We start from the raw sequence: 11981 nt of genomic DNA, 5'->3' as shown, positions 1-11981 counted from the left end.
CTGGGCCGAGCTCTGCGGTCAGGGTGGTGAGAGCGTGGTGCCTGGCGCGCAGGGCCTGAGAGCCGCCAGGAGTGCTGCTTTACGCTGGCTGGGCTTCGGCGCTTTCCATGTGCGGGCAGGCAGCACATATATGAGCTACTTTTTTCGAAGATGGTTAAGTAATGTTTAGACGGTGCTGCTGTTCTCTTACAGGTATGCTGTATTCATATGCTATATCTACTGACTGCATTTTCTTTCTATGTCATCTGTGCACAGTATCACACAGAGGCAATCTACATCATCCCGGTTGTAAACAATTGTTGAAAGTGTAAGATGGAGGAAAAAGAGAAAAAGAAGCATCGTGCAAAGCATAGTGGGCCAAAGGCAGAGAAGAAAAGGAAACGTTATCTCAATGACCTAGGAATAGGAGATGAGGAGAATGCACGGAAGAGAAACCCCAAAGCCTTTACAGTCCAGTCTGCGGTGCGGATGGCCAGAACTTTCCATAGGTGAGAAATGGGAACTGGTTATGGAAGTCGGCTGGATGGATAGGTGTTGGCTGAGGTATCTTTGTTACTTTGTGTAGAAATATAAATAGTGTATTTTTCACTGATGTGCTCACATAGCTTTCATCATTCACCGGATTGTGCTGTAGCTTATGTGTGTGTCAGAAGTGTGATGCTTTCGGCATCTGTGTTAATGTGGTACAGCTGTGTTAGTCTTAATGGAAAAAAATGTGTCTAGCTCCTTAGACTTGGTGGGAGTTTCACATACGTGTTAGTACTTGGGCTCTTGGTGAACCTTTGTGTCCAAGGTTTTACAAATACTGAAGACTTTCAAAGAACAGATGTTATTGTTTTTGAAGTTCTTGTATTTATTTCTTACAAACTTCTTCTCAGAACTCAGGATTTGAAGACTAAAAAACATCACATTCCTGTGGTTGACCGTACTCCTTTGGAGCCACCTCCTGTGGTGGTGGTTGTTGTCGGCCCTCCCAAGGTTGGGAAGAGCACCTTAATAAAATGTCTTATTAAGAACTTTACAAGGCAAAAACTGGTTGAAATCCGAGGTCCTGTTACAATTGTTTCAGGTGAGAACTAAGAGTCAAGAAATTGAAATGCTTTTTTTGCACTTTTTTTTTGTCTTGCTTTTAGAGCTAGGATGTGTTAATGTTCTCATAATTTTTGGTCACTTTGAGGAAATCATTTGGTTGTGTTATCAGGCATACTTAATAAAAGAATAGTGAGAATTAGGCCTTTGGGGGACTTGTCCCTCTAAACTTGTTTTCCATCCAGATCCCAAATCTGTTTTGGTTTGTTTTTTTCCTTTCTGGCTTTTTTCCAGTTTCTTCCATCCCCCAAACTTTTCCCAAGTTTTCCTTTTCCACTGGGTTCTGTTTTCCCTTTTGAACTGTTTTTTTCTGGCTTCATCCTAACCTCTATATGCATTTCCCATTCTTTCAGGTTCCCTGTCCTGTAATCCCATCTTTGTGTCCCTTTCTTAAGTCAAGAATTAATTTGCCTAGCCATTTCCAGTTACGTTTCTCCACCTCACCCCCTGATCGGTTCCTTTTCCTTAACTTTTGTTAAGTTTTAAGTTGTAGTTTCTACTTGTCTTAGTCTGTTCCCTTCGTACTTTTCCCTGAATATTACCAGGGGGGATCATTGAAGTTCTGGGGGGAGCACATCCCACAGCAGCTGATGGAACCAATTTATAAGGGAGATCTTGCTTGGACGCAGACGACTGTATGTTTGGTGTAGGTAGATTCCTTAGAGTCTTTAGCTAATATATCTCCTTTTTACAAAGAATAATTGACAAAAACAGAAAAGAAAAAAAGGAAAGGAAAATTCCTGTGTTAAATTGGATTTCCTAATTGATCTACTCAAGGGTTGAATTTTGCAATTGATCACCTGAAGGAAAAAAAAAACATGATACCTGTTGTCTGTAGTTGTTTAACATTGTTATTCCTGTTGTCTAAAGTTCAGTTAGCTAACCTGAGGTAGTCAAGCCAAGTTAACAGTGGGTACTTTTTTTCTCATTTGGATGCGTATTAAGAAATTCTTTGATAGATAAATCTACTCTTTTTTTTTTAAAGGCTAGAACAGAGTATTTTTCCTAATAATGTCAAAAGAACAAAAATACGTGGTAGAATAAAATCCACTGTATTAAATCTGGGGCACAAAAGATAAAAGAAGCAGAGATATTTTTTTTTTCTCCCAAAGTAAAAAAAAAAACCCAACATTTTTTTGCTATTAGCATTGGTTTTGGAAAAGACCAAACAACTTCTTTGAAAACGTATACTCAACCTGATAGTTTTAAAGCAAAAAATTAAAATGTAGCAGAATTGTAAGCATTTGAAAACAGGCACTTCTGCAATGGTGCATGTTGGACAATCTGTGTGCTAGACAAGAATCTGAGTCCCAGATACTCTTTAGGAACTTCAGGAATGTGACCTGAAAAAAGAAACAGTAGACTAACTAGTTTGCTCCCTCTGTTTCAGTTTTTGATTCTTAATTCTGTTTTTAGGTAAAAAACGCAGGCTAACTATTATTGAATGTGGATGTGACATTAACACAATGATTGACCTGGCTAAAGTTGCTGATTTGGTAAGTTAACAATGGCACGTTATTTCTACTATAATTTATATTGAAAATTCTACTTTTGACTGGACTGTACCAGTGTCTGATATCTCTACCCATTGCTGTGGAAGGCAAAACTGTCTTTGGTTTCAGAGAGAGCAGGACTAAGCTTGACAACAATCCTAATATTCTGGAACAACCCGTAGGATTTTCCTTATCCTGGAGGTGGAGGGGACATAAAGTTTGTGTGTGTGGTGGTGGGGAGGATGTGGAAGAAGGGAAATGCAACTGAACTTCATTGCTAATGCAACTGGTAAACTTTTAATGGGAGATCTTATGAGAAGCCAAGGTGATAAAGTGACTTTTCATTAAGGGTTTGGTCAAACCGTGTGAACTCAGAAAATGATTTTTAGTCAAGAAGTTTGCAGCTAATGTATAAAACTAGTAAACTACTACATATTTCTACTTTATTTGATGCACTCTGTTTTCATCTTTGAAGATCGCTGTGTAGTAATGCGATTGATTTCAGTGGAGGATGGTCACCATTGTAATTTACTTGTAACTTTTGGTTTAGTGGATTTCGTCAACTGATCTTGGGGACCCAATGCATTATCTATTTGTCTATTTAGAATTCTATTTTACATGTGGATTTGGAGTATATTATCCATAGCTGGTTAGGATTTCGGATCCTTATATAAATATTAACTAGCTAAATACATGTGTGCACAAATCCAGATATTGTTCTATTTGCATGTTTTCTACTTGAGGAAGGGAGATGTATTAAAAAATATAAAATTTTCTGTTAGTAGATGTGACTGATGTTTGAGATTCTGCATGCATGTAGTGATGCTGAGAATCTATTTAGTTTTATTGTTAGAAGGCTGAGATTACATAATCGCTTGCAGATCTCTGTCATCAGTTCCCATGTGTTTTAAGTTCTTAATTGCTGAGGCCCTAATACGACTTTGCTTCCGTTTTCATGTGACTGTTGGGTGCTGTTTTCCTGTGTCAGCCTGTTTTAGTGATGCATAATGGTAATTGCAATGTGTGGAGTAAGTTTGTCTCATTTTATCAAAAGACTTGGCCTTAGAGGCATTAGTGCATCCAAGACACAGATATAAAAAATTTATTAATTTTCTCCAACATTCCTGCAAATACTGGAAGATACTCGATTTTGCATGTTTTAAATTTACCAACTAAACACCTGTTCAGACCTTGTTATGATACTGTATGTTATTGCATTTATAGAGCAGCCTTATTGTTCTATAGTTTTCTCGGAGACAAGGGGCAAATCAAATCTATGTAAAGGAGATTTGATTGCCTGGAAGAAGAGATTTGATTTCCTAAGCCCCACTAACTTCTAAAGCAGCCAAGATCCATACTTTAAATAAAAAGCCAAAGTTGATTTCCAGGTTATATGAAAATAAAGAACAAAACTTTTTGCATGAGTTTGGTTCCCAAGAAGCTTGTGGCTTTTAAAGGTGTGTTTTTTTGAATTAGCTCATGTGGGCACCATGGTATTGTTGTGGTGAAATGTCGATATTTTCAGGTTCTAATGCTTATTGATGCCAGCTTTGGATTTGAAATGGAAACGTTTGAATTCCTGAACATTTGTCAGGTACATGGCTTTCCCAAAATTATGGGAGTTCTTACTCACCTGGATACATTCAAGAACAACAAGCAGTTGAAGAAGACTAAAAAGAAGTTAAAGCACAGATTCTGGACTGAAGTGTATCCGGTATGACATTCAACATTAATTCTTCTACATATTTTGCATTATGGAAGCTAAATTAAAAGTGGGCAATACCTAAGTGTTTATTATAGTGTTATTTAACAGAAGCAAGAACATAAGTGGACAATGCTGATGTATCAGTTTATGTAATTTCTTCTGTTTGCTAAAATACTTGTGTAATTATTCTCTATCTCAGTGTGACTAGCTACTAAATATGTGATACTAGTAAAAAGGTCTGTTACGCAGGTGCTACGCAAGGAGGATCTGCTTGTAGGTCTGACAGACAAATTAACCTTTGTATGAGGCTTTCTGGATGTGAATTGTTTTCCCCTAAGATTTAGGGGCCAATTTTCATGTTGAAGTAAACTAGTTAGTTTGATCACTTGGAACCAATTATAACCTGCAATTTCCAGTTATGATTTACAAATTAGAATTACATTACCTTTTTTTAGTTTTGTAGGTATTAAATTGATGTTTAGTGTTTTTTTGTCTTTTTACTGTGTTTAGGGTGCTAAGCTGTTTTATCTGTCTGGGATGGTTCATGGAGAATATCAAAAGCAGGAAATTCACAATTTGGGGCGTTTTATCTCAGTTATGAAATTCCGACCTCTTACTTGGCAAACGTCTCACCCGTATGTTCTCGCAGACAGGTGTGTGTTTTTCTCTCTGTTCTTCAATCTCAGCATGGATAGCACCTTGCTGATTAAAAAAACCTGTAATATTAGAGCCTGTCAGCTTTATGTATGAATGGGTATTTAGCGTGGTCTAGATGGCTTTGGGGAAGCGCAAGCATACTCTTCAGGTTTGTGCCAATAACTTTAGCCATTCAGTTTTCACTTGCGTTGGATCATGTAGCTAGGCCTTTGGTATATTGTAAATACTCTTGAAAGACAGAAAAAAAATAATCCTGCATGTTGATGATAATATTGATAATTCCAATTTCTGTGGAAAAGAAACATCATTCCAGCAATTTAACAACAGCTGGTGAATTAGTCTTCTGAGTTCCCTGGAACATCCCTTCTGCACCGTCTCTACATACAGCATTTGATTCACAGTCTCTTTGGAACATGAAAGTAATCTTAATGGTGGCTGTGCCTTTCATATTTCATTGCCAGAATGTTTACAGTTATGACTAAACTGCCACAAGAATCCAAGGTACCTAGAACAAATCTCTTTCAAAGCTCTCATTCTTTAGAAAAAAATGTCAGAGAAGTAGATAAGCAGCATGCAAAGTCCTGCAAAACACATAAAACAAAGAGAGGGCAAATGAGAAAAAAATATTTTGTAGTCTTTCAGTAACATTGTTTTAGGTTGCTGTAATTGTTACAATTATTTTGGTTGTTGGGTCAGTTTTAAGCTGATCTGCAGCCAGAATGTGTGTCCCATTCTCTTACTTGGCTACGTGTTTGCATTGCCTCCCTTGTGCAGTGTAGAGAGGAGTTCTGGAAGGAATTTCCCCCTCATCTGCCTGAAAACAGCCAATCTTTCCCTCTCCCCTTTCCTGTGGTAGTTTTTGTGTTGCTCACCATCATTATTAGGGAAAAGAAGGTATTGCGTGGTTGCAGGGAATGCAGCTTTCAGCTGTTTTCCCTCTAATGACAAAATTTATTTGAAGAGGGTTGTGTGTGGAAAGCATATAGACAGACAGTAATTGAAATGTGCTAAGAAAGCAGTACATGTTTAGTGAAATATCAGTAAGTCTTATGGAAATACAGTCTTGAACATGATTATGTAAGTTTTAAAATGCAATTTACAATATTTTTGAAGGATCTTTTTTCCATGGATTTTTTTCCTTATGATCATTCTATTTTGATTATTACAGTCTGCAGAGCATGCAGTGGCAGCAGTGATGCTGCAATTCTCCTTTCTTAAATTATATTTTTTCAAAAGTTACTCTTAGGACTGCTGGATATCCTAACTTTTTTTTAAATCTTGGGTAGAATGGAAGAGTTAACGAACCCGGAAGATGTTCGAATCAATCCCAAATGTGACAGGAAAATATCACTGTATGGATACTTGAGAGGAGCATATCTAAAAAACAAAAGTCAAATTCATATGCCAGGTAATTTGTCAGATTCTTAAAACTATTTTTGTACTGATCTATGAATAACAACATAGCTGTTGCTATTTTTATTGTGGAATGATTTGTATCTTTAAACTGTACATTGTAAAATAGATTTTTCAGCTTTCTAAATACATGTTATCCTTTTGGAAGTAATTTTTCATAATACACGTTTTTGTAAAAAAAAATAAATCCTTGTAAATAGTTTTTCTTTTAATTGTGCAGTTTTGTTACAGTGTTAAACACTGTAGTGGCAGTGTCTGAAGTTTTTCAAAGGTGTTTAGCTCTAAAAGGTGCTTGAAGTGCAAACATACCAGCCCTAATAGTGAAAAATAAATTTGGCTTATGTAAAATTTCTCATGTTCATTGATTAATATTTTAAGTGAATGATTTAAAAGCTTAAATTTGGAAATATTTTAATAATAAATTACAGACCTACTCAGAAAAGCTAGTTGTTAGTTTTCTCATTTAAAAACAAGCCAACAAACCAGAAGATTTCCAGTATTCTGGTGAATTTGCATATGCTTCTCTAAGTTCAGTGGTAAGGCAGAAGAATTGGATGTTTGATACAGAGCTCAATGTTTGATGAATCACTGAATTTTAATCTCTTCCTGTGAACTGTGCAAATGTCAGAATCAAAACTTTGTGAAAAGTTGCTTCCCTTGTCTGTCATCCCAGGTGTAGGAGACTTTACTGTGAGTGATGTGAGTTTCCTACCAGACCCCTGTGCTCTACCTGAACAGCAGAAGAAGCGTTCTTTAAATGAGAAGGAGAAACTAGTCTATGCCCCTCTTTCAGGAGTTGGGGGCATTGTATATGATAAAGATGCTGTTTATATTGACCTTGGTGGAAGCCATGCTCATGAAAAAGAAGAGGTAAGGGAATGCTGTTGGTGATTTGCATTTTCTTGCAACATGTAATTTTTATCCTTAGAGGCAAAATAAGTGTTTAAAAGTAAGTTTCTTTAAAATAATCCATCTGTATATATCTGTAGTGAGTAATTTCTTTTTCTCCACTAGTGATATCAGAGGAGGGATATTTTTATTATGTCTGTGTAAAATATTGTGCAAAATATTTGAAAGATCAGTTAATAATAAGTACCTAAAGTTTCACAAACTTTCCAAACTTAGAGACTTAAGATTTATTAAAAACTCCAGGTACTGGGATATTATCACTCTTACTTTGCAGGGCAGGGTGATTGTGGGCGAACACTTACAGGATTTGACTGGTGAAAGGGAGAGGTGGAAAACATTTGCATACAAACAGATTGAATTCAGTTCTTTTCCCTTGTATTGTGCTAAATGTTAAATATATTTGGGTTTATGATAATGTGTGCTTGCTGATATTTACTGTAGTGGTTGTATACTGTGAAGGAGGCCCTCCTTAATTTTTCTTGGGTTAATACTGTATGCATTCTTGAAATGTGAAGAGGGGAAGGTAGACCTTGCTATTCTTAGAAAATGTTTATTTGAAATGCTTTGGAATTTTTTCTTGCATATGCATATTTCTACTGTTTTAGGCAGATTAATGAAAAGTAAAAAATCTTGGCTTTCCAGGAGGACGTGAGACCAAATCACGAACTAGTTCAGAGCCTCATCTCCACGCATTCAGCCATTGATGTTAAGATGGCGTCAAGCAAGGTCTCTCTCTTCATGGACTCTAGACCCTTAGGTTCAGAAGATGTAGGACAAGAGTAAGTTTTGAATGCTGGGCAGTGTTTGAGGATGAATGAATCTCTAATTTCAGGCTCTAATTTAGGAAAAATTCTCAATAGAGCACAGTTAGTAGAAATGCTTATTGCCTAATTCTTCCTATTCTGAGACTAATCATATACCACGTGTGTATTTTGAGATAGCAGTAATTGATATTAGAGAAGTTTTGCAAGCAGTATAGTCCTGCCTTCCAGGAATTCCTTGCTGATAGAGCCCTAAGTAACATATTTCTGTTTTTCTTCAGAGTTTTGGAGAACGGCAGTCATAATCTTCAGTAAAATTCATTGTATAACTTATCTTCATTCCATGGAAAATGAAGAAATTTCTTGGAATTATTTATGGCAATAACATAGGGTATATTCTTGAATTAAGAGGTGTTCTGTACTTAAAGAACTCCATTGCCTTTTTAGTGTTCTCCATAACCTTGCTCTATTAAAAAAAAAAAAGGTAAAAAATATTTTTAAATATTAACATGAAGCTTCATTGTTTCATTAAAATTTCCTTGTTTTACCATCTTACCCCAAATGTGATCTTTGGGAAAACAGGTTTGTGATGCCAAAAGAAGAGAGACAGATTGATTTGAACACTGGAAGAGTACGTCGGAAGGCACTATTTGAAGAAGAGAAAGAAAACGGTGCAGTAAGTGATGAGGAAGATGACCAAGAAGAAGAAGCAGCAATGTCTGAGGATGGAAGTGATGGCGATGATGAAGATGATGCTGAGGAAGAAAGTGACAAAGACCTATTAGAGGAAGAGATGGCTGTTCGGAGAGCCAAACGTCTGAAAACAGAGATGGCTAAAGAAGAAGCTGTGAATGAACTGCCAGCATTTGCAGACAGTGATGATGATCTTGAGATGAGTTCTGAAGAAGGAGGAAAAACTGCTGCTGAAGAGAATGAGATGGAGGAGGATGAGCAAAGGACTTACGAAAATGAAAGCTCAGATAGTGAATTTGAGGCTGTGAGCAAAAGAGTAGCTGAATCTAAGCAGTATGAAATAAACGGTGAAGATGCAGAAATGAGATCACAAATCTCAGATCACAGTCTGAAAAGAAAAGCAGTGCTCACTACAGATTCAGGAAACTGCACAGCAGAAGAAGCATCAGAATCTGAGGCTGAAAACTCTTCCCTCGATGAGGGTGATGATGAAGAACGGTCACATGATGAATTAGAAGTTGAAGAGTCAAATAGGAAGGAATTTCGGCACACTCAAGCAAAGAAAGGTGATAGTGTTAGACAGACTAAACTTAAAGCTGTAGAAGCTGAGAACGATGATGTGGAGAATCTACTGAGAGAAGAAGAGGAGTATGAAGAAAAAATAGATTTTTCTGCTGACACGACAGGTAGATTAAATATTAAAAATTTTTACTGTCCATTTTTCATTGGGTTCATTGTTAAAGGATATTATAATTAGTAAATATATATTGGAGGTGCAACGTTATATAATACATACTTGTTGAGTGGCAAACTTCAAGTTAGGAAACCTGGCATTATCTGCTATTAAGCCTTTGATTTGCAATGTAGTATGCAGGTCTCTGGTTTCCTTCCTCTAAAATGGAGGTGATTAATTTTATAAGCTTTATTGATTCTGCATGCATTTCTCTTTAATCTTTATGTGTGTAATTTAAAAAGAGTAAAACATTCTCAGGGGAAATGTTACTAAAATGTATTAACTACTCACTGAGCACTGGAACAGGTTGCCTAGAGAAGTTGTGGAAGCTCCATCCTTGGAGATAACTCCAAAGCTGTCTGAACATGATGCTGGGCTACCTGCTGTAGGTGACCCTGCCAGAGCAATGGGGATGGACAAGATGACCTCCAGAAGTCTCTTTCAACCTCAACTGTTTGCGAGTCTGTGAAGAAGACATGCATCGTCATGAAAACAATCAAATCTGTTACTATTGCTAATAAGCTCTTAAAATTTTGTCCTAAAATTAGGACTCATCAGAAAAAAAAAATCAGTGATATAATTGTTAGCCACAATTTATGTTTCTGTGTATATGTGGAGTACAAAAAAAAGAAACTGGGTTGTGTCTACACTTCTTAAGCCTGTTGTTGTCATGTCCTTATTTAAATTATTTGTGTAGCTCCTAATTCTTATTCTTTTTTAGAGGTAGACTGCAAGTTTTTTCCCTTTTCAGGTGCACTTAAGTGGAAAGAGGACCTTACACAGAAGGCAGCTCAGGCCTTTCTAAGACAGCAACGTTCAACCCCCAATCTTCGTAAACTCATCTATGGAACAGGTACAAATCTATTTGGAAACTTGTACTGTCTTGATATAGGGTAGCTTTTTAACTGTTACCAAGTTTGCAAGTCTGAGTCTTTGAGCACTGTCTCTTGTTGGGAGGCTTGAGGAGAGTTAATTGACTTTTTTAGTTGCTGATACTAATTTTCACTAATAATTGTAATAAAGGCAGTTTTAACTTCTCCAGTAAAAAGCATTTTGAGCTCATTTTCCAGACTACTCGATTGTTCCTTATGTTTTCTGGTACAACTATTTCCCCCCAAACATTTAAAGTTCAGTCATTTGTATCATAATCTGGTAGATGTTGTGCAAATCCATTGTGGTAATTGATGTGTTTCATAAAGGAATGTTGTTTTGCTGGCTGTTTTCAGGAATTTCTGTCTCACAGTGACTGAGAGTGGAATGTTCTCTTAGATGTGACTTAGTATCATGTCTGTAATAAGGGTGTTTGTCAAGAAAAAAAAGCTAGCTGGCTTGAAAGGAAGAGGAAAATTGCTATTTATGTAATTTGTCCTGTTTAATTTACAACTTTTCCGGTAGTTGTCTGAGTGTACAAACATCATCATGCAGAACATCTATAGAACACAATGAGAATTTGGCTTTTGTAAACCTTGCACAGTGCAGGAGTGGGAAGATTTTCTGACAGATTCTCAAGTTCGGTATTGTTGTTTTACAAGCTAGCTTAATGTTGTTTCTGTTCACAGATCGTTTTGGTGTTGTTTCTGCTTATGAATGAACATCCTATGTTTACTTATAGGGCAGTATTTTTTCAGATGATTCCAGTTATGCAAATAGAACCAGATTTCAGGTTGTTCGAAGAAATTTGAACTATGTGGAATTTCTGAAATTAATTACATGTTTCCATATGAAACAACTGTACAACTGAAGTTCACTATGATGGCAGTGTATAGTATCTCCCTGGTTGCTGCTCACCTTATTTTGTCCTTATGAGGGTATTAGTTTAACTCTTACACTGGATTAATGTACTTTTTTCTTCAGTCTTGTAGATTTAAGCTATTTTTAGTTTTCATATATATTTTTTTTTTTCTAAAACTACTGCAGGTATTGTGAAACATAAGGCACAAGAGAGGTTGTTAGTGAATGTAATCCATCAACTGTGGGGGAAATAATCACAGCTTGTACATTTCATTTAGCTGTCCAAGAGGAGGACCATGAGAGTGAGGATGCAAGTGATGAACTTGGAGGTTTGTTTCGTGTCAGCCGTCCAGACAAAGCATCCAAACAGAAGGCTAATGCTCTTGACTGCTCTAAATTTCTGATAGAAAAGCCACAAGATTGGGATTTAGAAGAGGTAATACCATTGGATAATTGCTTCTGCATATCCTATGCTGGTTATTTGCTGGCTGTGTCATGAAGTACTACACAGTTGTCACTGAAACAGAACCTATGGGAGCTATGGCCAGAGTGTCATATCTTCTGCTAGTTGCTGTTGTTAAAAGTATTTGCTAGCTAACAGATTCCAAGGTCTGTTCTTATAGGAATAGAAAGTTAGAATAAGTCAATTTAATGCTTGGCTCTCTTGACTATTTGGTGGATCATAGTTTGCTATTTATTTACTGAAAAGTAAAAAGCAGAGGAATCCCAACTGGAAATATGATGTAGGGTAGAGACCTTGTTAGTGTAAAGACCTTTGGACAAGAGTTGAGTTCTTT

At 36.7% G+C, this 11981-nt stretch overlaps 1 protein-coding gene across 1 annotated transcript in view; it reads left to right on the top strand.

Moving 5' to 3' along the window:
* Window positions 1-312: 312 nt before the first annotated feature.
* BMS1 (BMS1 ribosome biogenesis factor) overlaps window positions 313-11981 on the top strand; it is a 23102-nt gene continuing 11433 nt past the window's right edge. Inside the window, 11 exon segments of the mRNA XM_009699576.1 lie at window positions 313-488; window positions 879-1069; window positions 2506-2585; window positions 4108-4296; window positions 4798-4940; window positions 6231-6352; window positions 7031-7209; window positions 7888-8045; window positions 8610-9406; window positions 10205-10306; window positions 11463-11620. Of these exon segments, the coding sequence (XP_009697878.1) occupies window positions 313-488; window positions 879-1069; window positions 2506-2585; window positions 4108-4296; window positions 4798-4940; window positions 6231-6352; window positions 7031-7209; window positions 7888-8045; window positions 8610-9406; window positions 10205-10306; window positions 11463-11620 (2295 nt within the window).

The sequence above is a fragment of the Cariama cristata genome, unplaced genomic scaffold, assembly GCF_000690535.1.
Source record: "Cariama cristata isolate BGI_N322 unplaced genomic scaffold, ASM69053v1 scaffold15634, whole genome shotgun sequence".
Classification (NCBI taxonomy): Eukaryota; Metazoa; Chordata; class Aves; order Cariamiformes; family Cariamidae; genus Cariama; species Cariama cristata.
The sequence above is the reverse complement of the archived record's forward strand: the minus strand, read 5'-3'. Positions and strand labels throughout refer to the sequence as shown.